The sequence below is a fragment of the Chlamydotis macqueenii genome, chromosome 29 (assembly GCF_036417535.1).
Source record: "Chlamydotis macqueenii isolate bChlMac1 chromosome 29, bChlMac1.mat, whole genome shotgun sequence".
Taxonomy (NCBI): domain Eukaryota; kingdom Metazoa; phylum Chordata; class Aves; order Otidiformes; family Otididae; genus Chlamydotis; species Chlamydotis macqueenii.
Window position 1 is genome coordinate 2474845 of NC_141584.1, and position 24070 is coordinate 2498914.

A 24070-nucleotide genomic window follows, 5' to 3' on the forward strand; every position below is an offset into this window, starting at 1 on the left:
GGGCGTTAAATTACTCGGGTTTATTTATAACAGACCTTCAGCCAGTACAGTACAAAACTTACAGTAGTAGATCTCGTTACACAAATAGCTAATTACAATATCTTACAGGTACAAAAGCTCCTGCGCTCACGGGGGGGCGGGGGGGTCCGAAAGCGAGTCTAACCTCACCAAAAAGGGAAAAACAAAGACGACAGCAAATCCATTAACGAGATACCAACGAAAACCGGGCGGGGGCGGGGTATTGCACATCATCGTTTGTTCTTCATCCGTCCCATTTAAAAATAGAGATATTTACAGGAGTAAAGCCACCTGGAGCGTTACAAAATTCCTACATTTCTGCTTTAGACTCTGTCACGGGAAAAAGGAAAGAGACGGAAAAAAAAAAAAACCCAAACCAGTCAGAAACGGCAGAGCTTCCATTTCGGTCGGAAAAACCTCTTTTTCGGGTCTGCCGCGGCGCGGGCGGGGGCTCCGGCTGCTTCTGCCGGCGGCCGCGGCGGGAAGGGGGAGGCGAGCCCCGCGCCCCACGCAGACACCGTCGCCAGAACAGTGAGAAAGGAGGAAAAAAACCAAACCAAAACAAACAAAAAATCGTTAATAATAAAATAAAAAAATATCCGGTGATACTGAAAGGGAAGGGGCGGCGGGAGCGCCGCCGCGTGAGGTGGTTGCGTTGGCGTCGTAGAAAAGGAACAGCCTTTGGTTTCGACCTCAGCAGAGCCCCGCGCGGCCGCGGCTGAGGGGCGTTTTATGCGTCCTGGGCCCGGGGGGAGCGGGGCCCCCCCGGCGGGGGGCTGCGGCCGGGGGTCCCGGCTGCCGCGGGGGCCCGCCAGCGCCGGGGAGGCCTGCGCCTTGCGCCTCATTTTTGGTTACGTGGCTGCCTCCCCCCGCCCCGCCACGTCCCTTCTGCCAGGGGACCCCCGGCCCGGGGGGGCCGCGGCTCTGGGCCCCCCACGGGACCGGGAGCCCCTTCCCTCGGTGTCCGGCCCCCCAAAAACCACCCGGCTCCCCTCGGAGCCCGTCCTGCGGGAAAGGGGCTCGGCACAGTCGCTCCGTGCGGCAGATGACACCCCCAGCCCCCCGCCCCTCTGTCGGACCCCCAAACGCGGGGGCCGGGGGTCCCGGTGCCGCGGGGCCGAGGGCAAAGCTCTGGTGTCCGGGGGGGGGCAGCGCCCCCACTCCTCCGCGCGAGCGAGAGCGGGGCCGACGCCGCGGGCGCAGAAATGACGCCGGACCACGGGGAGACCCCCGGTTCCCGGGAGCGCCAGAGGGGGGGCCAGGGCGGGGGTCCCCTGCAGCAGAGCGGGCTGGAGACACCGGCCTGCGCCGAGGAACAGGAGGAGGAGGAGGAGGAGGTTTCCTTCATTTAGCGGGGGGACGGGGACCCCCGCCGCCCCCCGCCGGGGGCCAGGCGTACGGGGGGGGCTTCGAGCAGCGCGGGAAGGACGCGGCTTCGCCGCCCTGGCGCTGCCGGCCCCGCGGGGAGGCGGGGGTCCCCGCTTTGTGCTCCGTGTATTTAATCTCGTTAAAGCTCGGGGCGCGGCGGCCCCCCGCCAGGCACCGGGGGGGTCCCGGGGGGGTTTAGCACCTAATCTGAGTTCGCCTCGCCCGCCGGCGGGGACGGGCGACGCCGGGCTCGCACCAAGGAAAGGGCCCGCAGCTCCCGGGCGGCCGCAGGGCCCGGCGGGACCGGGGCGGAGAGCGGGGAGGGCCGGTCTCAAAAATTCGGGTGAGACTTTGGGAGGGGAGGGGGGGGAACGAAGAGTTATAAAAAGAGAAACTAAGCAGCTTAATAAATAACGGAGCGAGGTGAGAGGTGGGGGGGAAAGCACAAAAAAGTCCGTTAATATTTAAATAACTCCGTTTATAAAAAGGCAAATCGTTAAGAGCTTCCCCTCGTCGGGGCTGGTGGTTTTTTGTTTGTTTGTTTTTTTTTTTTTTTTTTAGTTATTGATTTTTTTTTTTAAATATTTTTGTAGCCAAAGTCAGTGCAAAGGAGTACAAAAGAAAAAAAAAAAAAAAAACCAACAGTTCCATGCCCTGGGGGTTGGGGGGCTGAGCTAGAGACGGGGAGGGCGGCGGGGGGACGCGAGGGGGCCGTTAGCCGACTTTGTGCTCGCCCCGCACGATGTGGGAGGAGAACTCGTACCGGTCCTGGCTGTGGTGGCCGCAGATGTTGCACTCGAAAGGGTCCCTGAAGCCGTGGCAGCCCATGTGGATGGTGAACATGACGTGGTCCAGGAACAGGATGCGGCAGTGCTCGCACCGGAACGCCCGCACCTGCTCGCCGTCCTCGTTGAGCACCCGCAGGGCTTCTTTGGCGGAGCTGGGCGTGGAGCGGGCGGGCGGGGGTCCCTCCGGCAGCTTGGGGTCCTCTTTGGCGAAGGCCGGGCTCTGGCGGCTGCCGGCGCAGGTCCCCGCCGGCAGCTGCGCGCTCCGCTCCTCGTGGTTGCTCTCCGTGTCCGTGGAGTCCTGGCAGCCGTTGGCGGGCGACGCGCCCTGCTCCCGCCCGCGGTACGCCAGCGGCACCCCGTCCGGCACCTCCTCGTGCCCCTCGGCGGCTTCGCGGCTCCCCGGCACCTCCAGCCGGCCCGGCAGCGGCTGGATCTGCGTGTAGACGGAGCTGATGACGGGGGTGACTTCCGAGATGCAGTTTGTGGGGGGCAGCCGGAGGGGGCGGAGGTGCTCGCCCCCCATCAGGGACAGGGAGCCGCCGTAGGAGGGGTCGAGGGGGTGGTGGGCCGACACCATCTCCACGTCCTTCTCGAAGCCGGAGTTCACGTCGAAGGGGAGGTCGGAGAGGGTGAACCGCATCTGCTTCTCCCCTGCCGGGACGGAGAGCGGCGTCAGGACGGGCAGGCTCGGTTTGGGGCGCGCCCCCGCCGCCCCCGTGCCCTCTCCCGCCCCAGCACCGCGCGCACGAGCTGCCCCGGCCCAGCACAGCAGGATGACGGGTGCCGCGCGCAGCCCGGCCGCGTGCCCGCGTGCGGCGCCGCGGCCCCGGGGGCCCCGGCTCCCCCGCGCCCCCCTCTCCCCCGCCTGCCCGGGAAGCGGGGGGGGGGAAATCCCCTTACCCACGAATTTCTGAGGTGTCGATCGTTTCCGCTTGGTGAGGCTGTTCGCCAGGCGGTCAATAAACGCGGGCCGGTCGGCCGAGGGGTGGAGCAGGGAGTCCGGCACCATCTCCAGGTCCCGCATCTCGTCACCTGGCAAGGGGAGGGAAACGCGGCTCAGCCGGCAACCGCGGGACGGGGCGAGCGGGACGGGCACGCTGCGCCCCAGGCCGGAACTCCGCAGCCAGCGCTCCAGGCACGCCGCTCCTGCCCTCTGCCAGCGGGGACGGACCTGCCGAAAGGCTCCCGGGCTGCCTGCTCCCGGCCCACAGCTTACCCCGTCGGCGGGTCGGTCGCGGGGGAGCGCCGGCGCCCGGTCCGCCTCCCTTCTTCATCGAGCTGGGCCCGCTCCTGCCGCTTTGGGGAAGAGGAGCCGGCTTCAACGGATCGAAGTGCCCTGGCTTTTCCTGCCGGCTCTCGACCCCGTCCCGGAGAGACCTGCCCCGCGGTGCCGCTGGCCAGGGCGGCTGCGCCATTCCCGCGCCCCGCAGGTTGCGGATCATCCGGTAAAGCGTCCGCCGCCGTAAGCGGCGAGCCTCGCCGTGGGCGCCGGCGGCGCCAGGGGACCGGGTCCGGCTCCAGGAGGGAGAGCAGCCAGGAAGGCTCCGGCCGCGGCTCTCCGCCGGCGCGGCAGGCGGGGGTCTGTCCGCGGGCTGCCAGCAGCCGCGCGGGGCCGGTTCAGACGCCTGCCCGCAGCATAAATCCCCTACGGCAGCGGCGTAGCTGCGCTCTGTTACTCGTGGAAAACGCTCTCGGCGGTTCTCCCACCAGAAACACACGGGCCAGGGGCGCGTTTCGGTTCAGGGGGCTTTGCAATTCGGCTGGCGGCGAGGGGAGGAACCGGGGAGGTAACGCTTTGCACTTGCAGAGGTTTGCGGCGTTAGGCAGCGCGGGCGCGTAGCACCGTTCGTCCCACGGTCCGGGGCACGGAGAGCTCCGGGGGGGAGCACGGAGAGCTTGGGGCTCACGCTCTCCCCGAGGCAGCACCCCCCCAAAGCTCGGCCCCGCAGCCAGGGGCTGCAAAGCGAAACCCGCGCCCCTGGGAGCCTTCCCCGCATCCCCGTGTGGCACCGACCTTGCTGGCCGGGCAGCGGCGGCGGCTCGGCGCTCAGGCTCTGCAGGTAGCTGTGGCAGCGCTCCTTGTGCTCCTCCAGCGTGCTCTGCTGCTTGTAGCTGCGGCCGCAGTAGTTGCACTTGTAGGGCTTGCCGACCGTGGGGGAGGAGACTGCAAGACAGGCAAACCCCGCGCCAGGCCGTCAGGGCGGACGGGGCCCAGGCCCGGGAGAGGGCTGGCCGCGCGTCGCGGGGAGAGAAGCGGCAGGAATCGGTTGGACGGGGAGCGTCACGGCGGGGCAGCGGCCCTGCCCTCAGCCCACCGCGCCGTCTGGCTGCGCGCGGGGAACGGACCCCCACCCCGCACCCGTTCCCGCCCCGGCCTTCCGCCCGCCCGCCCCAAACGCTGCTACGGCACGCGCCTCAGCAAGCCACGTCCTGAAGGTCGCTCCCCAACGGAGAGCCGTGGGACAGGGGCTGGACGCTCCTGGGTTTTGACAGAGGGGGAGCTACAGAAATAAATCGTCGTCTGGCCAAACACCCGAACCAACGTGCCGCAGGCCTGGCTCTCACCCGCTCCGCTCCCACGTCGCCAGCGACACGGGTTTGCAGCGTCACGCACAACCCTCGTGCTGGGAGCCCGGCGGCAAAGGCGATATTTACGGAGGGCGGCTGGGCCCCCCAGCTTTTTACACGTTTTCTACGCGTTTCTCCGAGCTCGGCGGCTCGGCCAGCACACGGCGGCGTCATCGCGGCGGCGCCTGGGCAGCTGAGGGGCTTCGGGCAGGGGGAAAGGGCACAGCGCTCCGCACCCCGGGCGGGGGAAAGGGGTCCCGGCTCCGAGGTACCGCTGCTGCGGGGCGATGGCGCTGACGCCTTTCAGGTCAAGCAGGACGGAGAGCGCAGCCCCACGCTCCCCTCTCCCCAGCCACCGCGCTCAGGCGGGAGCTGGCCTCCCGAAAACAGGCAGGACACCGTCCGCGGAGCCACGCGCGTGGGGTGATGCCCCAAATTCGGCTGCTTTGCCGGAAGCCGGAGCCCATCGCCCTGCGCCTGGGACGCGCTGGCAGGGGCGTCCGCCGGCCCCACGGCAGCCGCCTGCGTCACGCTCGCCCCGTCCGGCTCCGGCGCAGGGAGGAGCGCGCCGTCTGCCGCGTCCCGCCCGGAGCAGGCTCTTTCCGTTCCTGTCAGATTTTAGGGGTTTTTTGGGGGTTTTTGCAGTTTGTGGTTTAACCTTTAACTGCTTTTTAAAAACACCCGTTTCCAGGCTGTAGGTGAATTCACAGCCGCAGCACCTGGATCACGTGACGTGTTTTGCACGGCGGCTGCGGAGCGGGGCCAGCACCCCCTCCCGCGCCGGCTGCACCAGATCCTGCCCAAACGCCGCTGCAGCGGCGGCGCCGGACGATGAGGGGACCCCCCGCGCCCACGCGCGCCATACCCCTGCCCGCTCCCAGCCCGGCCACTCAGCCAAACCGCAGGCAGATCCGGGATGCGGGAGCCGCCGCGGATTTCGCCGCCGAGGCTCCGGGCTGGAAATCGAGCCCGAGATGCCGACAACAAGGGCAGATCTCTGCTCCCGGCCCCCCGGCAGCGTTGTCGCGGAGCGCCTGGATGTTGGTTCACTCCAGTCCCAGCGGAGGCGAGGATGCCGCCGGCCCCCGATATGAACACAGAAACGCGCGCTAGGGATTTTCTCCCCCAGTCTGGCAGTTCAGACGGGAGAGCCTGCGCTCCCAGCTCCGCGGCGCCTCGTTAACCTCCACCGCTCGCTCAGCTTTCAGCGTTACGAGCTCCCCGAGCGGCTCGGTTCTGCTACTCTGAACAACACAACCCAGGCCCCTGCGTGCGTTTGCGCCCTGCGAAGCTCCCCCGACAGCAGCGCTGGGGCTGGGGTTGGCGTTCCCAGCTGGGAAGCTCCGCATGGATACCCTGAAGTTATTTCCTCGGGACGCAGCCGCGTTTCAGGGCTCAGGGGCCAGGCAGCTGCCCGCGGCACCGGGGACAGCGGGAGGCGGAGGAGCCTGGGGGCTGGCCGCGGCCTGAGGCTCCGTCCGTCTCGGCTGGGCTCGGTCCGGCTGTCACCTCACGCGAGCCTCCAGCGGGCAGCAAGGTCCCTTCAGGACCCCTGGAGCCCCCCGCCCGTGAAATACCAAAACGCAAGCGCGCGGGACGCTCTCCCCACGCCGGCCCCGCCAGGAGAAGTTTCTTCTGGCCAGGTACAACCAAGAGCGGCTCCCCCCGAGCACCAGCTCCGGGCTCGGTTATCCAGCACGCTGCGGCGCGGCGAGGGCCGGCAGGGAGGGAGGTCTCGGGGGGCCGCAGCCCGGCGCAGCTGTCCCGGGTGTGGGCTGCAGCTTCTGATCTATTTCAGAGCACGGCAGCGCGTTTGATCTGGGCTTTCATACCTCACTTTTTTGGACAGCGCGTCTTCCGAGATGAAAGCTCCGCGTCCCTCCTGGGACGGCATGAAACGCGCGCGCCTCTAGTTAAGGCGGAGGGAGGGACAGGCGAGCCCCGCCGCCTTCCACCCGGGCAGGGTAACCACGAGGCTTTCGCCTGCGAGATCCACATTAAACGAAGGCTTTCTTGGTAATTAGCTCCCATAAAGGCTAATTTTCGTTTGATATGTGGTGAGGGCTTGTCCCATTTCTGCGTCTCTGGATGGAAGTGCTCGAAGCTGCAGAGCACGTTGGCGGGAGCTCGCCAACGGCGCGCTGGGAGAGCGCAGGGCAGAGCTGGCGGCGAGGCGAGCTCGCGGCGGACGGGTGCCCGAGCGCGGCAACTCCTCCCCGAGCCGACGCAGCGCTGCTCAGCTCGGTGCCGGCCAAGCAGCCGAGGGGAGGAGGACGGATGATGCTGATCGCTCCGGACTGAAATATTCGCTGGGAAAGTGAAGGCCTCGAGGCGGAGCGGCCGCGGCTCAGCCGGCCCAAGCGGCCACCGCGGCGATTCGGTGCTTTGGGGGGAGCGGGGCCACTGCCGGAGCCTGGCCTTCCTCGCCCTCCGAGCGGGGCGGGAGGAGAGCGCCCGCTCTTTGCTCTCTGGAGTTAATGACACCAGGGGTTTTGCCTCCAATTACCGCCTTCTTCCTTATTTTTCCCCCTTAGAGATAAGGAAAGAACGCGGGAAAAAGATTTCTTTGGCGTTTCTCCATTAACCGGCAAAGCCCAAGGCCGCTAACCTCACCTCTGCCCCTGCCGTGCAACGGACTTGTTCCCCCGATCGCCTCAGCGCCCGAAACGCCACCCCCGCCGCGCTCCGGCCAGGCTGGAGAACAGGATGAGACCACGGAAGGCTTACGCTGAGAAGCAGCCTCGTCCCTCGGCAGCGGGGATATCCAGAGACAAAATACAACGGGAAGCTGCCGCAGCCCCCAAACCTCCTCCTGCACCGGCACCAGGCGAGGACCGACGGCCCCGGCGTATCGCACCCCCGCGCTGCGAAGGGCGCAGGGCAGGACCCTAACAAAAATGGGGGCTTCGGGGCCGGGCTGCGAGGGGCGCGGGTTTCTGGGCTCCCGGGCCAGGCTGCGGTGAGAACGGGCTCTCCGGGATGCGGGTCTCTCCCCTCACACGCTCGTTTCCAGGCAGCGCCGGGAGGTCGGAGTCGCAGGAGTTCAACGCCGTCCGCCTGAACTTTAAAGGCCGCGGCAGCGCCGCAGAAACACGCCGGTGCGCAAATCGAGGGAAAACGACCGCAAAGCGGGCCGGCTGGCCTACGGCACTCCCGCCCGCGGCCCCACTGCTGTTACGTCACGGAACCGAGGGTGAAAACCACATCTCAAATGTCACATTTGGAAAGGATAATGTCACAGCAAGGCACAAACAGAACCCCTCGCGCCGGGGCAGGGCACACCCAAGGGTGGGACCTATCTCGCCTCAATAAAATCTATTAAACATTTATCTCTGTCAGAAAGAGATGCAATAACCCCCAGGGACAACCGGCTCGGGGCGGCACGCAGCCCCGTGGGCGCTCCTCCGGCCAGCGGAGGTCCCAGGCCATGAGCCAGACACCAACACGACCTCCCCGCGCACGCGCTCTGCCCTCAGCGTGCACCGCGACGAGCCGGGAGCCAACACGAGAGCCAGCCCGGCTGCTGGGAGCTCTCTTGGAGCTCCCCGGTTTTGTACCATCGCCGCGCGCTCGCTCCCCGCCGCCCGCTCCCCTCCCGGCCCGCGCTACCCACCGGAGTGCGTCCGCAGGTGGCCGGTGAGCGCGTCCCGCCTGCGGCAGGCGTAGTTGCAGAAGGGACATTTGAAGGGCTTCTCGCCAGAGTGCAGTTTGATGTGACGCAGGAGGTTTCCCTTCTGGGTGAAGGAGGCTCCGCACTGGTTGCAGTGGAACGGCCTTTCTCCTGCAACGCAGAGCAGCGGGTGAGGCTCCCCAGTAAAAGCTTTTGCTGGGTCCGCGGAGGAGCAGCTCCCGAGCAGCAGCCCGGCAGAGCGGGAGCGTGCACGGGTTCAGCAGCGCCGAGCGTGTTTCGGAGGGGAAGCCCGGGGCTGACTACCGAACGCAGTGCTCCCGGGTGCGACCCCTGGCCCGGGGAGCGACGGAGCCGCCGCGGGGTCGGACAGCGATGCGACAGACCAGTTACGCGCACGCTGTCGGACCCTTCCCCGCTGGCACCGCCTGGCCGCCGCCGCCGGGGTCGGCATCCCGGACCCGACACCCCCCTCCCGCAGGCCCTCTGCCCGCACGCTGGCCGCTCGGCCTTGGGAATCGGCCTCCCTCGCGCGCATCCCGCCTCCGCAGCGACGCCGGCCTCGGGCCGCCGCTCACCCGTGTGGCTGCGCTTGTGCACCATCAGCACGTTGGGGCCGATGCACACCATGCCGCAGACGTCGCATTTCAGCTTCCCGTTGGGCAGGCGAATGCCCCCGGGAGAGTGCGGCTCCTGGCCCGTCCCGTCGCAGTAGCCCAAGGGCTCCGAGAGCGAGTCCTCCACGATGACGCTGTCCTCCTTCTCCAGCATCCGGTCGTCCTGCGACAGCAGCCGGCTGGCTTCCTCATCGCTGTACATCTCCACCTTGATCGAGTTTGCTACGAGGAGACAGAGGGAGAACGGGGATCAAACCGTCAGCGGAGGAAAAACCTCTGAGCTTAAGGAAGCTGGGAGCGCGGCTTAGGCCAGGCTCGCTCCTAAAAGAGAAACTGTGATGGGTTAAGTGATTTGTCTGCAATGAACGCGCACCTTCTCGTCTGTCGACTGCTCAAGAACAAACAAACGCTGCCCACACGCGTTACGGGCTGCACGGCCTTTCGCGCACCCGCTCTGCGTCCCGCCTGCTAAGGCAACCGACGGAAGGGAAAAACGTTTCGTCTCCGGGACTCAGAAGGCAGAGGCAGCTCTGCGGCACTCTCAGGGTAACGCAGAGGAAGCGGGGTTTGGCTCCGCATCAGTAAAGGCTCCGGGTCTGCCGCCACAGAGCCCAGGACGAGCCCCTCGGGCAGTCGGTGAAGCCCAGCTCAGCAGAGAAGACGCTGCTTCTCTGCAAGTTCTCCCCTCTGCCGCAAGACCTGGGACCCGCTGACCAAAGGCAGGAAAAAGGAACCGAAGAGGACGGCGCTGCCCAAAAACCCCCACCCCTGTCCCGAGGTGACGGCTGCCTCGCCAGCAGCCCCGGCTGCCCCGGCCCAGGCTCCCTGCCAGCCGCTCTGCCCCTGCCCTTCCCTCGGCCACGGGAACTGCGGCAACGCAGGGAGGGGGCGAGCGCGCAGACGCCCGTGGGGTGGCATCCGGGCACTGAAAACCCCAAGAGAGGTTGTGTGAACTGAGGGAAACGGGCTCGAGCGGCGCCAGGGCGCAGGGAAAGGCCCCGCAGCCGAGGGCCGGTGGCTGCCCGCGGCGTGTCTGGCCCAGCCGCGAGCAGGCGCGGGCAGGAGCCGGAGGAGCCGTGCGGAAGCAGCCGGACGCCGCAGGGGCGCAGGGTAGGGCAGCAGGCGGGTCTCCCCGCCGCGGGGAGGGTGCTGCGCCGCAGTAGAGCCCCCGGGGTTCCCTCCCGCCGCTACCTTTCCGTCCTCCTGCCGCGCCAGGAGCAGAGGCTGGCGAGGGATGCGCCAGCCCTGACCTACATTCCCGGCTGCTCTAGCGATCCGTGGAATGCCACAAATCAAACACGCCCCGACACCACGGTGACCGCTCCGCTCCCCGCGAGCTGCAGCCCTGCGGGGACTGGGAGAGGGAAGGACGCGGGGAAACCTCTGCCTCTCCTCCCTCCGCTGCCCCTCGATGAACTCATCCACCCGGATCCCGCACGCTTCCTCCCTCGGCCGAGCGTCGGAGCGGCCATCCCACCCGGTGACGCCGGCTGGAGGGAGAGCTGCCGCCGGGACGCCCTCAGCCTGTTTGGAGAGCCGCTCTTTAAACGAGCGAACTGGGAAGTTTCCTCCCACTCCCAGCCATTGCCAGCAGCGAGAGGGAATCCCCTGGAGAGGCTCCCCGGCCGGAGACGGCCGCTCCTCTCCGATGGCGCCCCGTACCTGCTCCCAGGGCACTGGACCTGGCAGGATGGGGGAAGACGGTGACGGAGCGGAGCCCGGGTCACCCACGCGCCGTGCACCGAGCCCACGGGCTTAGGCAAAGTATTTACAGAATCCCTTTAAATATCGGGTTCTTATTTCTTCTGTCTAAAGCAGGAGGCTCTTCCCAGTCCCTCAGGAGAGCCGCGGGGGCAGGAGGAAGCCGAACTTTACGTACACAAAGGAGGCTGGGCAGCTGCCCGCAGGGTGGGAGACCGCGGGGCCGAAGCCGCCTGGAGGAGACGGGCGCGAGAGCGGGGCAGGCTGGGTGCCGCCACGCAGACCCAGCAGCTTCCCGACGCGGCGCTGCCGCGGCCCCGGGGCTCGCTCAGCCCTTCGCGAGAGCGCCAACGCTCGCCCGTGGCCCGGGGACCCGGCGGCGCGCTGACGGGCACAGCCTACCTGCCGAGGGGATTCGAGAAAACCGTGGCAACGTCCTGGGCGCAGAACCCTCCAGAGGATTCGGCCTTTGAACCCCGAGGGGCTCTGAACCGAACTCCCCCGTCGGCAGGGACGATCCTTCCCGGCGGGCGAGCGGGAAGGCTTCGGGTCGCTTACCGGGCGAGGACGGGCAAACGCCGGAGCGGGGAGACGGCGGCAGCACGACGGTCCCAGTCCCGGGCAGACCCACGCCTCCCACTTCCCGGGGAACAGCGGGCACGCGGCCCCCGCGGCCGGAGGGCACAGCTCCTCTTCCTCGCCGCCTCCGGCGGGGCGGGCAGGAGGGCTCGGGCTCTTCCCCAGAGCTAGGTACGGCTCTGCGAGCGGGGATTAACGAGGAGCAGCAGCATGGAAGTGATTCATCCGAGACTGCGTGAGGCTTATTGCCGGGTGAGGAGCCCAGGAATTCTGGCTCTCGCTCCCCTCCTTCCCTTCCTGGATCCTCGCGGCAGACAATGCTGCCTTCCCAGCGCGGCTCCGGGCAACGTGAGCTGTGCGGGCGCCCGGCCTTGGCAGTCGGAGGCACTTTCAGGCGTCTGCTGAGCCCCTGGCCAAAGCCACGGCTGCCTGCAGGCCGGGAGGAGACCGCGGCCGAAGCATTCTTGCGGAGGGGGCAGAACTTTATTTGCGTGCTGGCCGGTGCCGCCGCGCTCCCCTGGGAGCGTCCAGGAGCCCCCGCGCAGACGGCCGCTGCGCACAAACACGAAGTGAAAGCTCCTCTCTCGGTGGCAGGAGCTGCCTGGATGAGTTGACGTTCGCTGCACTTTGATTTTCTTGTTGCTTTTTTTTTTTTTTTTTGCCTCCTATTCCCCTGGGGACTTATTTTTTTCCCGGGCACGGAAGGGAGGCCAGCTATTGTTCTGCAATTCTCCTTTCAGAACCACACAGAGCCCGGTCCCGCTGCAGAGGAGTCTCTGCTGGCAGCACAGGTTATGTAACGTCCCCGCTCCTCCGGGGCACGGCGCTTGCTGGATGAACCAGCTGCCGAGTCAAGTCAGATCAGAGGCGCTGCCGTCACCGGCGTGCGGCCGTCCAGGGGGCAGGGTGCTTATTGTCCTCCCCGCCGGCCCACGTGCTCCCCTCCTTTCGCCTCTGATGGAGCGAAGGGCTGCGTTACCTCTCAGAGCCGTCCCCTGTGAAAAAGCCAGGATCTCGTTTCTTCATGGAGCTTCTGAGCGCTTTTACGGGGCACGCGTAAAATAAACAGTGAGTAATAAAAGGAAAAAAACGGCAACAGAGCTAAGTGGTAGCATTGCGCTCCTGAGAACGACACGTTCTGGCTTCATCTCATCCCGGCGCGGAAAGAGCGGCGCCCAACGCAGGGGTGTCCCCATCGCCGCACTGCTGGAAGCCCACGCGGAGAAATTACGAGGGAGTTTCTCTGCGACGGAAAAGCAATCGGCAGCGCACGCCGGGAGCCGAGAGACGGGGAGGATCAGAGCAGCGCCGGTCTCTTCGCCGTCGGCTGAGTCAGTCCGGTAAAGGCGGCCCGACCGCCGGCTCTCAGATAACGAGAGCGCGACTCAGAGCGGGACGTGCCGACTTATCTCGCCTCGGCGCTGCCGCTTTCCACGCGTCGAGGCGACTTAGCGCACCTGCGGCCCCCGGAACCCCGACTGCTGCCCCGAGACGGCCGCGACGTAAGCAGCGGCTCTGCAGCGAAGCCCGTGCCGGCCGTCCCGAGCTCGCCCAGGGCCACGCCGCTCCTCTGCGCGCACGGGAGACGTCCCACTTCTCACCACGCACCGCGGCGAGCAGCGGGAGCGGCCGGCACGCCGGGTCGGGGACAGCTCGGGAACCGGAGCTGTTTTACTGGGAGAGGTTCTTAAACACAACTGAAAAGGAGTTGCGCTTATTTTCCATAAAAAGCAGAGACTCCCGTCAGCCGAGGGGGAAGGAGACGGAAAGTTTCGTGTTGTGGACAAGAGATGCCCCACGCCGGGCCCGTCCCCCGATCCCTGTCAGGCGGCAGCCAGCGGCACTCTGCGACGGCACTCGGGCGAGAAGGGCCGTCCCGGGGCGCGCTGCCTCCCACCTGCTGCCCGCTTCTCGGGGGGCGAGCGGGCAGAAAGGCCGGGGAGACGCGAGGGCAAAGCCGGATCCCGGACACGACGGCACGGACCGGGCACGGGGAGGCGAGGGCTGGGAGCTGGCGGTGTGCCGTGCTCCCGGCCGTGCCCAGGGCTCTCCGACCCCCCGCAGCTCCACACGCGACCTCCCCACAGACCCGTTCACACAGAGGCAGGCTCCGCTGCTCCACGCCGCAGACTCCGGCCTGCCCCAGCTGCTGCACGAGAGGGAGCGGAGCAGCTTCTCGTTTCCCACACAACCACCCAGACCGATACAAAAACCAAATTGTTCCAACTGGCCCCGCCGGAGCTGTGACCAGTAACAGCCTGGAGCACGCGGCTGCTCGAGAGTCAGGGTGCAGTTCCACCAGGAAAGACCTCAGCTCCTCGGCATTGCCGCAGCCGATTCGGAAAACTCGGGGCTCAGCAGCAGCCGGTGCCCGGGATCAGGAACCGGGCAGCCGCTCTGCGCGGGGACCAAAGCAGGGTTTATCCCCTTCGCCTGAAAAACAAAGGGTCAGGCTCGGAGAGAAACCTGTCGCAGCGAAAGTCAAAACCCGTGCCACGCCTGAGCGCGCGGGGCTGGGGACAGAACGGGCAGGCCTGGGCAGGGCTCTTCCCGTCGAGCCGGCGTACTCACCACTGAGCGAGCGGCTCGGCGAGGAGTGCTGGCTGTTGGGCGTGCTCACCGTGGGGCCCACGATCGCCGAGCCGAACTCCTTCTCCAGAGAGGAATCCCCGCTGCCTTTGGGAGGAGGGAAACACAAGTGAGCGAGCCCGAAGCGCGGCCCGTGGGCTCCCGCAGCCCGCCGAGCCCCCTTCCCGGCACCCCTGCTGCGGAAAGGGGCTGGAGGAGCCGGCCTGTGCCCCAGCGGCACCGGCTGCCGCGCACACCAGCGCAGCGATAGATGCTCGGCGCTCTCCGGGACACGGTCCTCCAGCTGCGACCTCCCCAGACGCAGCAGCCGCCAGCCAGCATCGCGCCGACAGCCACTGTCCTCGCCGGCATGCCGAGAGGCCGCAGAAGGGGAGAGGGGTCGGCGTGCCACGCGGCGCCATCCCCCACCAAAACGAGCCGTGCCTCGGCCTGCCGGGCTGCCGGCAGCACGCTGTCCCGGTCCCTTTGCCGGGTGCCCGGTCCCCTCCCGACGGTCCCCGCGGAAGGGACCATTCCCAGCCGACACTCGCGGTCCCGGGAAGCCGAGCCCGCCCCGCACAGACCCTCGCGGTCCCTGGAAACGGGCCCCTGCCCGCTCACACCGGAAAGCGAATTCAGCAACGCCGCTGCCTGCCAGAGCGCCTCGCGCCCAGGCACGGGCGTGCCAGGCGAGACTCATTTTTTCCCCTTTGGGGGCTCGCAGGTTTCTGTTCCGGTGAGACCGGCACGCAGAAATCCCCCGCTTCCCTGCCAGCCCCCTCCACCGCGCAGCCGAGAGCCGGGCCGCGGCGGCTCCTCGGCAGTGTCGCGGGGACAGCGGAGCTCCGTGATGGAAAGTGCAGAAGCTCCGCCGGCGCCTTCGGCACAGCCGGGAACGTTATTTCCAAACCCTTGCATCCGGAGAAGCTCTCCTCCCGGTGCTCCCCGTCCACCCCACCGCCTGGCGGCTGCTGGGACGCCGAGCCCATCGGCCTCGCCGAGCACGGGAACCGCTTCTGGCAGCCGTCTGCGGTGAGACAGCACCTTGCACGCGGCCGCTCCACCCAGGCCGAGCCGGGACCCCCCCGCGGGACCCCCACCCAGAGGTTTCCTTTCCTCCTGGGGCTGCGGCGGGAGAGACCTCGAGGACCCTTCCCGCGCCCCGGTGAGGCCGGGACGCCTCGGCGCGTTCGAGCCAGCGCAGCAGGCGAGGGTCACGAGAGCGGTAAGGGGGGCGGAGAGCACCCTCCCGCCCAGGGCGTCACTCTGCGGGCTGGGGGCACAGATCAGAGGCATCCTGGGCCCCCCCGGCTCACATTCGCCCCCGCGGGCACCCCGGGGTCAGGCCTTCCCTTCCCTCGCCCCGCTGCCGGCGCGGGGGGGTTCAGACACCTGCAAACCGCCCCCCCGGGGCCGGCCCCTCCGCCCAGCGCAGCCCCCCGCGCCCCTTCTCCTCCGCGCACAGAGAGCAGCGGGGACGGCAGCGGGTTATTTCGGGATCCTCCTCCCCGCCCCCCCCGCTCCCGTTTCACTCGCGTTGTTCTACCTTGCTGGAGACACCCCGGAGCGTTATCGCAGCCAACTCCTTGGAAACAGCGCTGGAGCCCAGGCTGCGCGTGCATGGCTGCGTCGCTGGCAGGGCGCACGCAGCCACTCACCTTCCAGGAAGAGCAGATTCCTGGAAGCGAGGGAAACGACCATCACTTTACAGGCAGGCGGCACGGCGAGCGGGAACCCGGGCCGCGCCGCTTCCCCAGCGCGGCGACACGCGGCCGGCGAAGAGCGGGGAGCCGCGCCGAGCCGGCCGGACAACGCCGCGAGGAGGCAGCGGGCGGCGGACGCGGGGGAGCGACGCCGCAGGGGCTCCGCTCTGCCCTCGCCACGCAGCCGGCCGCCCGGGGGCTCGGCGACCAGGCACAGACGGGGAACAGCGGTGGGAAATGCAGGATCCGGCGACCGGAGGAGAGGCGCTTCACCCTCCCAGCGGATTGCGCGGCCAGGGCCCGCAGCCGGCACAGGCGAGGTGCAGGGATTTCGTCAGGCAGCGTTTCGGGGCGAGCTTACCTCGGCGCGCGGCTCCGTCCTACGGAACAAAGCTCGCCCGGGCCCAGGGTCGGCCCTGACGAGATCGGGGCCGCTGACAGAGCATCCAGGGGATGCCGAGAGCGGGAACCCCGCCGCGCCGCTCCACCGCCCGCTCCCAGCCGCTGTCAATCCCTGATCCACCGGAAAAGGGTTCAAAGCCCCAAACCAGAGCCGAAGCTGAACGCTGAGGAGAAAAAATTCATTTCTCCTCGGTCCCTCGAAGCAGAAAGGCAGGGCACAGCACCCCGCCTGCAGCTCAAAGCTCAGCTCTGGCCAGCTGGCGTCACCCCCGGACCCCGCGGGACCCTCCTTACCCCAAAGGATCCCCAGGCCCCTTCTGACCGGAAGCACCAAGGGATACCGGAGCTGATCCCTGGCGCCCAGTCCTCCCGAAACAGGGGTCAGGCCCGCGCAGAGCCGCGCACCTCAGCCAGGACCCCTTCTCCAGAAAATCGCCCCCCTCCACGTGGGGACGGGCTTTTCCCCCCGCACAGCAGCGGCTCCGACACCGGGATCCCGGATAACGGCTCCTGCGGCGGCTGGAGCTGCGGGAAGGCGGGCAGGCTGCCGCCCTCGACAGCGAGGGCTGAAGCAGTATCCCACCCCTGGGAGCAGCCAGCGCCTGGCTTCGGCGGTCTCGCAGCAATTTCCCTCTCTGATAACTTCTCAGACTCGAGATTTCAGGAAATATTGGGTCACGTTTCATTTGCTCTAAAAAACAAATGGAAACCTGGACGTCAGGGAGGAGACGGCTCGTCCGGCGGCAGCCCAGTTACCCGAGGAGCCGCCTGCGTTTAACCCAGACAGGAGAGGGGGACACGGGGAGACCCGGGCCGGTGCGGGGAGCAGAGCCAGGGAGGGGGCCCTGGGGTTTTGGGGTAAGCGACCCCAGGAGGACTCGCGGCCCGAGGGGCCGGCGCGCGGCGCAGAGGTCTCTCGCCCGCCTCCACCCTGCTCCCACCTCTGCGGTAACGGCGCCGCCTCTACCCGAGCTGTTTCACAACTGACTTAATTTTCCTGTGAAGAACTCAAAGCAGAAACAGCAGTTTGCACTCAGGAGGAGTTTCCGGGCGTGGGGTTACCTCGCCGTTGGACGAACACGAGCTTTTTCTCTGTTAAGAGTTCGGTTAATTAGACGTATTTCACAGAAACGGGTTTCGAGAGCTCTGCTGCGTTTCCTCTCGCCATTTCAGATCCGCAGCAGCTCAGCGACCCACGGTGGCTAATTAGCAGGCCTCGACCCCGACCCTAACGATTAGCTGACCTTCGTTAGGCCGGTCCTGACCCCCAGGCCTGGCAGCGGGGCCGTGCGGCACGGCTTTGCTCCCCAGGTGCCAGGGAACGCAAAGCAGAAAGCCCAACTGGCCAGGACGGCCCACGGAGCTCCGTAACGCCGCTCTTCCCTTCTCCGTCCTTCGACCGCTCCCCTTCCCTCCCGACTCCGGGAGCCCAGGACCTCCGGCGCCGAGAGCTCGCACGCACCGCCGGAGAGGCTCCTTCCCTCGCCCCTTTCCAGCCCTCCCCGCTGGGCCGCGGCACCCCTGCGCGCGGGGGAAACGCCGACCGGCCGCGGGGACCGCGGGGAAAGGGGCGGGCTCGCCCCCGGCACTCCCCAGGGAAGAGCACGGCCGCGGCTCGGCAGGCAGCAGGGAACCCCGCCGCGAGCGCTCCGCAGGCCCCCGAACGCGCGTGGGCGCGGCTCTGCCGAGCGAGGCCGAGGAAGAAGGCGCGACCGGTGGCAGCGGCGCTGGCAGGGCGCGATCGGCCGGCTTCGGGGAAGCATTCTGTCGCTGAACAGAGCCGGCCCGGCACGCGAAACGCCAGCAGCGCGCTGCAGCGGGCGCCGCGGGAAGAGCCGAGCATCCAGCGCGAGCGGGGATCCGCCGGGACGGGGAAGACGGCAGGTGGTTCGTGCGCAGGGGCGCAGCGCTGCCGCCGCTCCTTACGGCGCCCGGGGTCCTCTCCCGCTCCCAACGCGCCTCAGCTCCCCGCCCGCGTCCCGCCGAGCCCCTCATCCCGCCGAGCCCCTCATCCCGCCGAGCCCCTCATCCCGCCGCCCCCAGCTCCCTGGGCTCGCGCGGAGGCGTCCTCTCGTGTCACCAGGGCCGCGCTCGGCAAGCGCAGGAGCGTCTCCGGCTCTGCCGCTGCTAAGCCAGGCCTCGCTGCAACCCCCCTCCCCGAGCGAAGGCGGGCAAACGGAGGTGCTTCACCGCAAACCCGGTCCCTCCGAGATAAGAGCAAATCCCACCAAACAGCTTTCGCCGACACCCAGGGCAGCCGCCAGCCGGCTTTCCGCAGCCGGCCAGATAATCTAAATCCCGCAGTGTCACCGGGATAACCCCGGGGACGGTCACCAGGGCCGCCGCTCCCAGCACGCCGCGACCCGCCGGCCACGGAGCGGCCCGGCACGCCGGCAGCCTCCAGCGCGCAGAGCCGGCCAGCCCCACGCCGCCTCCCCCTCTCCCCACAGACGTTTCACGGTTGACGCCTGGGGCTCAGCCCGGGTTTAACCGTAACGCGCGCCGGGCTCGGCGGGGCGCACGCGGAGATCCCCTGCGGGGCCTCGGGTACCGCGCTGCTTCGAGCGGCGGCTGCAGCGTCGCGCACAGCGTGCCGGAGAGCCGGACTAAGCCCCCGTGGTGTGCGCGCGGCCAGGAGCCTGGACGGGACGGCCAGCCTCCCCGAGACCCCTTGGCGCTGGAAATCCCTTTCCTCGCGGCACAGCTCGGAGTTTGGCCCGCGGCCGGCGCCAGCAGCCACCCCCAGAGCGGCAGGCGCAGACACGAGCACAGACTCCAGCGCGAACTTGCGAGGCTCAGCCTCGGCGCCGGTTTTGGCTGAGCCACAGGCACCAGCGCTTCTCCGGTAACGAGGCGTGCCGGCGTCCCGAACGCTGCTCCCAGCGCGTAACCCGTGACGGCGCCGGCGGCGCGGCCCGCGGCAAAGCAACCGAGCGCAGGAGCAGAGACCGAGCAGCTCGAGACGCCAGCAACCCAAACCAGCCGGCAGAAGCCAAACGGGACGTACCGGATATGTACGACCGTCCGTTACAGTCTTCTACGTCCATCGTCAGGGCGCCGCGCTGGAAGAGAGAACAGAGCTGCGTCAGGTGCGGCCAGAGGCTGCCGGGTGCCGCGGTAAACGCGGCGGCTCTCATCCCCCGCACGCGGACCACCGCAGCTCTGCGGCGCGCGCGGGAAACGGCGTCGGCTCCTACGGCCGAACCTGGGAGGCCTGGAGCGGGCAGAGCGGGGAGGAGAGCGACCGCCAGCTCCCCCGGGACAGCCGAGAGCCGCGGAGCCGCCGTCCAGGGGGCCGGCCGCCACCCCGGGCAGCGCAGCGTGCCCGCGATTCCCTTCTCCCGACCTGGCGAGCGGCGGCCGGGAACCGACGCGCCCGCGCCCGACGTGGCAGCGGGCAGACGAAGTCCCGAGCGCGGGACGCGCGTAGCCCAAGCGCGCGGCTCCGTCTAACCGACGAAAAGAGTCGGGGCTTGGGCAACGAGACCGGAGGCTAACGCACCGCGCTCTGCCACGCGGCCTCGCCGCAGCCGGGCCAGCGACCGCGCCAGCCGACAAGGGAAATCTTACATTTCGCCGAACGTTCGGCTGCTCGGCGCCCCACGGAGATAACGAACATTTCAGACGTCCGAACGGCTTTTATTTGCCATCACGCCGGCTGGTTAAGAACCAGAACCAGAACCAGCCCGGTTTCGGAAAGGGAGTTTCGCTGTTTCGCGCCGGCTCTGTCGGTCGGCAGGGTCGGAAAGGGAGCGTTTGCTGCGCGGAACGATTGCAAAAGCGGTAATTCGCGGAGACGAACCGGCTCCTCAAAAAGCAAAGCCAACGCGGCCCGCGGAGCGCGAGCACCCACAAGCAGCAGCAGCGCTGCTCGTTCTCCGTCCTGCTCCGAACCCGCGCGCAAAAGGGGCCTCGGGTCCCGCGCCGCCTCGGGAACTCACAGCGGTTCTGCACGGAGCGAGGGAGCGGGGGGCCGGGGACAGCGGAGGAAAGCCGAACGCCGCAGCGCTCCCCTTCGCGTCGGGAGACGGACACAATTTCGGCCGAAACCTCTCCCGAGTGCCGGGTGATGCAGCAGCTGCGGTTCAAAACGCGTCCTGCGCCTCTGTTTCTGCGGAACCCAGAATTTTGCTTTTCCGTGTAACGCGCACCTGCTCGGAGACGCGCCTGCCCGCGCGGAGGGCACGGCGACGCGCTGCTAAAAACGCTTTTCACCCAGCGAGCCCCTTCCCTCCCTCCCGCCCTCCGCAGAGGCCCTCGAAAACGGGACATGAAAAAAGACCAAGCGCCCGTCCGGCGGGCACCGCGGGCGGACGCACGGCGCGCGGCCGCATCGCCCCCTCCCCAGCCGCTCGCCGCCCCCCGGGACCCCTTGCAGCCCGAGCTCGGGGCACAGGGCAGGGTCAGCAGGACCCCGCCGTGCTCCCGAAACCAGCGGCAGCGGGCAGCAGCGAGGGGCGGGAACGGGAAATTAATTTCCCTCCGAGTAACGGGCTGACAACCAGGCGAGCTGAGGAGCCAGCTCCGGAACTCCTGCTTCCCGCTCCCGCGCGCCGCTCTCGTTAGCGCTAACGGGATGATGCGCAATTAAAGAGATCGATCCCGCGCCGCGTTGTGCTTTACCAGGGGACCGGCACAAAAACCACCGGGAGCGTTTCAGGAGCCCGCAGCCACGCGCCCGCCGTTATTTCCCTTCGTTCTGGCCGAGCGCGTGGGCTTCGCAAGCGGGAACTGCAATTTTCAAAATTGCAAATTAAAAGAGCACCCGGCTCGCGTGAGCCCGCAGCTCTGCGGTAACGACGGCCCGTAATTAACCTTCTAGAGAACCTCTGCCCCTCCTTGGCTCCCAGCGTCGCCCCAGGTTTGGAAAGCGCCACAGAAAGGCTGCAGCCGGACCCGCAAACCCTCACCTCGGCCCGGGTGAAACGCGTCCCGGGACGAAGGGGCTGCTCCCACGCACGCGGCTTCCACCCCGCTGCAGAGGGGTCCGGGGCGGGCGGCGCGGCGAGGGCTCGGCCCGGGGACGAACCGCGCACAGCGAGCACGTCCCCGTCGCCGGACTCTGCCCGGTTTTCAGGTGCGATCATCGCCGTGGGAGTCGGAGCCAGGAGCGCGCTAAATCTGGAGCAGAGAGCCTCCGCACGGCTCGGCGCTCTCCCCGCTCTGAAATAAGGACTTTTCCCCGAGTGGCAACGCTCAAGGAAAATAAAGAAGCTCCTCAGAAGCAGCCCAGTTTAGAAGCGCTCCGTCGCAGCGCGCCGCCGCGCGTGAACCCCTCCGCACCACCGAGGGCGGCCAGGCCCGGGCGCCCCTCCGGCGCGGGGACAGGGGCTGGCTCTCCGCTCGGTCCTGGGACGGCGGAAACGTCCCAGGAACGGGAAAAGTCTCTCGGAGCCCCCGCTCAGCCCCATCCGCCAGCCGTCCCCAGCCCGTCCTCGCCCCCCAGCCCCGCGCTCGTTGCGGCGCCAGCCCGTTTCCTTCCGCGCTCCTGTTTCTCGCGGCCTCTCCCCGGTGCGCCCGGCCGTACCTCGGGCGCGGTGAAACAGCTCCCAGCGCCGGGCACCAAAACGCCTTCCCGGGCGCCCCGGCGGCAGCAAAGGGCGCCCCGGCGCCCGCCGGGTTACCGCGAAGGCCACACCGGCCCCCGCGGAGGGCAACGGCGTGGGGACCGGCCAGCAGCGCCCAAACCCGGCGGCCTGACCCGCTCCTCTGCCCGCTCAGCGCGGCCGCGCCGGAAGAGCCCGCGGCGAGGAGGGGAGCGCGTGCGGGGGCGACGCTGGGACGCGCGCCTTCGAGCCTCCCGCGCGGTCGGAACCGGCGACGCCGTGAAGGTCCCCAAGCCGCTGTTTCTGCCAGCTGCCGCTTATTTCCCAGCGCGAGGACGCGTTTTCCACCTTCGCTGCGGACAGAAGCCGGGTGAACGAACCGGCCGCTCGAAAAACCCAGAGTCTGCGGCGCTGGGAACACCTCAAACCGCCTCAGAGCGCAGGGGGAAGGCTTCTCTCGGACAGCCCCCATCCCGCAAGCGACCCCGGCTCAGACGCCGAGGAAGCGGCTCCGCCGCGCGCCTGCCTGCCCTGGCCCCGCTCGCGGGCAAAGGCCCCGGCTCGGGCGGCTGCTCGGAGCCAGAGGTGAACGGAGCCGCCTCGCGAAAGCCAGAACTGCGGCTCCGCAACACGCTTTATCAGACGCTTCCCGCTGCTGCCGGGCTTCGAAATATCAAACGAGACGAAGCGTCGGTGTGAAAAACGCGGCTCAGTGCCCCGCCGCAGCCGGAGGACGGCGGCCGGCTCCTCGCCGCGGAGCTGGGGAGAGATCCTGCGTCTCCCGGGCACCAGCCCTGCCGCTCCGCGGCGCGGGTTTCTCTAGAAGCGCGCAGAGGGAAACGCGCCGCAAACCAGCGCAGCGTAAAACGTGACGCTCCTCGTCCTAAACGCGCTCCCGAGATCCAGCGACTTCCGAAAGTTTTCACTCAAAGCCAGCCCCGCGCCGCCCGCCACCGCGCCTCCGTTCAGCACCGCAACCCGCGCTGCGCCCCGCGGGCACCGCAACGCGGAGGAACGACCGCGGGCCGCGGGGCTGCGCCCGGAGAGACGAGGGCAGGGCTCAGGCCGCGGCCCCGGCAGCCAGGGAGGAGAGCGGCTCCGTCCTCCGCGCGCAGCCGGCCGGCCGGACGCGCTCCTTCGGGCCGCAGCCTTTCGGAGCGGCGCCGCACTTCCAACGGCGGCGCCGACGACGCTGACGCGCGTTTCAACTGGAGCTGATCCACCGAGAACCGAGAGAAACGGATCCTCTGCCGGCCGCTCCCGCGGCGCGCCCTCCCGCACCCGCTGCCCGCGGATTTCCCGCGCCGTCCCCGGGCGTGGAGACCACCCCGGCCCCGAAATTCCCCTCGGGAGCATCCCGGCTGCTCCGGACACCGACACCTCCAGGAGGGCTCCGGGTCTGCCACCCCGGCCCACGGAGCGGCTCAGGCGCCCTCGGACGCGAGAGCCAAGAGGGGGCCAGAAACCGTTACCCGGCTCAGGACACGGCGCGGCCTCTCCCCGCCCGGGACGCGGGGGGGGACGCAGCGCTCGGGGCTGGCGGCGGACGCGCTCCCGCTCCCCGCGAGCGCGACGGGTCGGTCGCCGGAAAACAGCTTCTCCTCGGAGGGCTCGGCTGGAACGGGGGGCGCCGGCACCCTGCTCCGCGCCCCGCGCCCCTCCTGAGCCGGGGGGGACGGCGCAGCCCCCGGCCGGGGGGGCTCTGCGGAGCGCGGTGGGTAACGGGGGGCAGAGGGGAGCGCGGGGGGCAGCCGCACAGAAACGAGGCGGCGAGCCCCACATCCGAGCACCCCCGCCCCACGACCAAAGCGGGGGCTCCAGCGTCCGCAGGGCGGGGGGGAGCACCCCGCCCGGGGCCGGCGGCTCCCCACACGCGGTGCCTGCCCCGGGAGGGGCTCCCCCCAAAACCCCACCGAGGCGCCCCGAGCCCCCTCCCAAACCCGGCGCGGGGGGGGGGGGGCGCGGGGAGGACCCCGCCGCGGAGCGGGGACGCAGGAGCAGCCCAGGAACTTCGGGGGCCCCCCCCCCGCTCCCCGCTGCAGCCCCTCGCTCCCCCAAAACGGCACCGCTCCCCCCGCGCCCCCCCCCCACCCGCCGCGGGGACCCCCACGGCCCGGACCCAGAGCGGGGGGGCGGGGGGCGCCTCCAGCCCCCCCCGAGCGGCCGAGCGAGGCGGGACCCCCCCGGCCGTCCCGCGGAAAGGGGCGCGGGGCAGATTGCGGGGCGCAGCCCCCCCCCAAACACCCCCTGCCCCCCCGGTGCGGACCCCACGCAAACCCGTGACCCCCCCCCGACACGCAGGACACGGACACCCCCCCCAACCCAGCCCCCCCCCAGCAGAGACCCCCGCCCCGCTCACGCCCCTCCCCGCCCCCCCCCGCCCCGCACAGCGGCCCCGGCCCAGCCGCCCCCCACCCCGCCCGGCCCCCCGACGGCCCCCCCCCTCACCGGCGGGGCTCGGGCGGGGCCCCCCCGGGCCAGGCGGGGGGGAGCGGCGGGGGGGGGCGGTCAGGGCCGCGGCGGCGGCGGCTCCATCGGCGGCGGCTTCACCTGAGGAGGGGCCCGCGCCCCCCCGCCCGCCCCG

The 24070-nt window shown here is 69.0% G+C and overlaps 1 protein-coding gene across 2 annotated transcripts; it reads right to left on the reverse strand.

The window, feature by feature from the left end:
* On the reverse strand, positions 1 to 24062 carry IKZF4 (IKAROS family zinc finger 4). Of its 2 annotated transcripts, XM_086768954.1 has the most exons (9): positions 23935 to 24062; positions 18948 to 19002; positions 15382 to 15513; positions 13839 to 13943; positions 8949 to 9209; positions 8356 to 8523; positions 4189 to 4338; positions 3075 to 3206; positions 1 to 2825 (listed from the first exon to the last, which is right to left on the reverse strand). In XM_086768954.1, exons 2-9 carry the CDS (start codon positions 18985 to 18987, stop codon positions 2101 to 2103), a joined length of 1713 nt encoding a protein of 570 aa, XP_086625080.1. In that variant the 5' UTR covers positions 18988 to 19002; positions 23935 to 24062; the 3' UTR covers positions 1 to 2100. The 2 variants fall into 2 exon arrangements, with proteins under 2 accessions (XP_086625080.1, XP_086625081.1); XM_086768955.1 differs by lacking the exon at positions 15382 to 15513.
* Positions 24063 to 24070: the final 8 nt, after the last annotated feature.

Excerpts from the sequence above, each read along its gene's own strand:
- IKZF4 (XM_086768954.1), bottom strand. The coding sequence starts at position 18,987 with ATGGACGTAGAAGACTGTAACGGACGGTCGTACATATCCG. Across the intron at positions 15,514-18,947 it reads CGGACGGTCGTACATATCCG|GAATCTGCTCTTCCTGGAAG; the intron begins GTACGTCCCGTT and ends CCTCGCTTCCAG. Across the intron at positions 9,210-13,838 it reads GCCGAGCCGCTCGCTCAGTG|CAAACTCGATCAAGGTGGAG; the intron begins GTGAGTACGCCG and ends GTCTCCTCGTAG.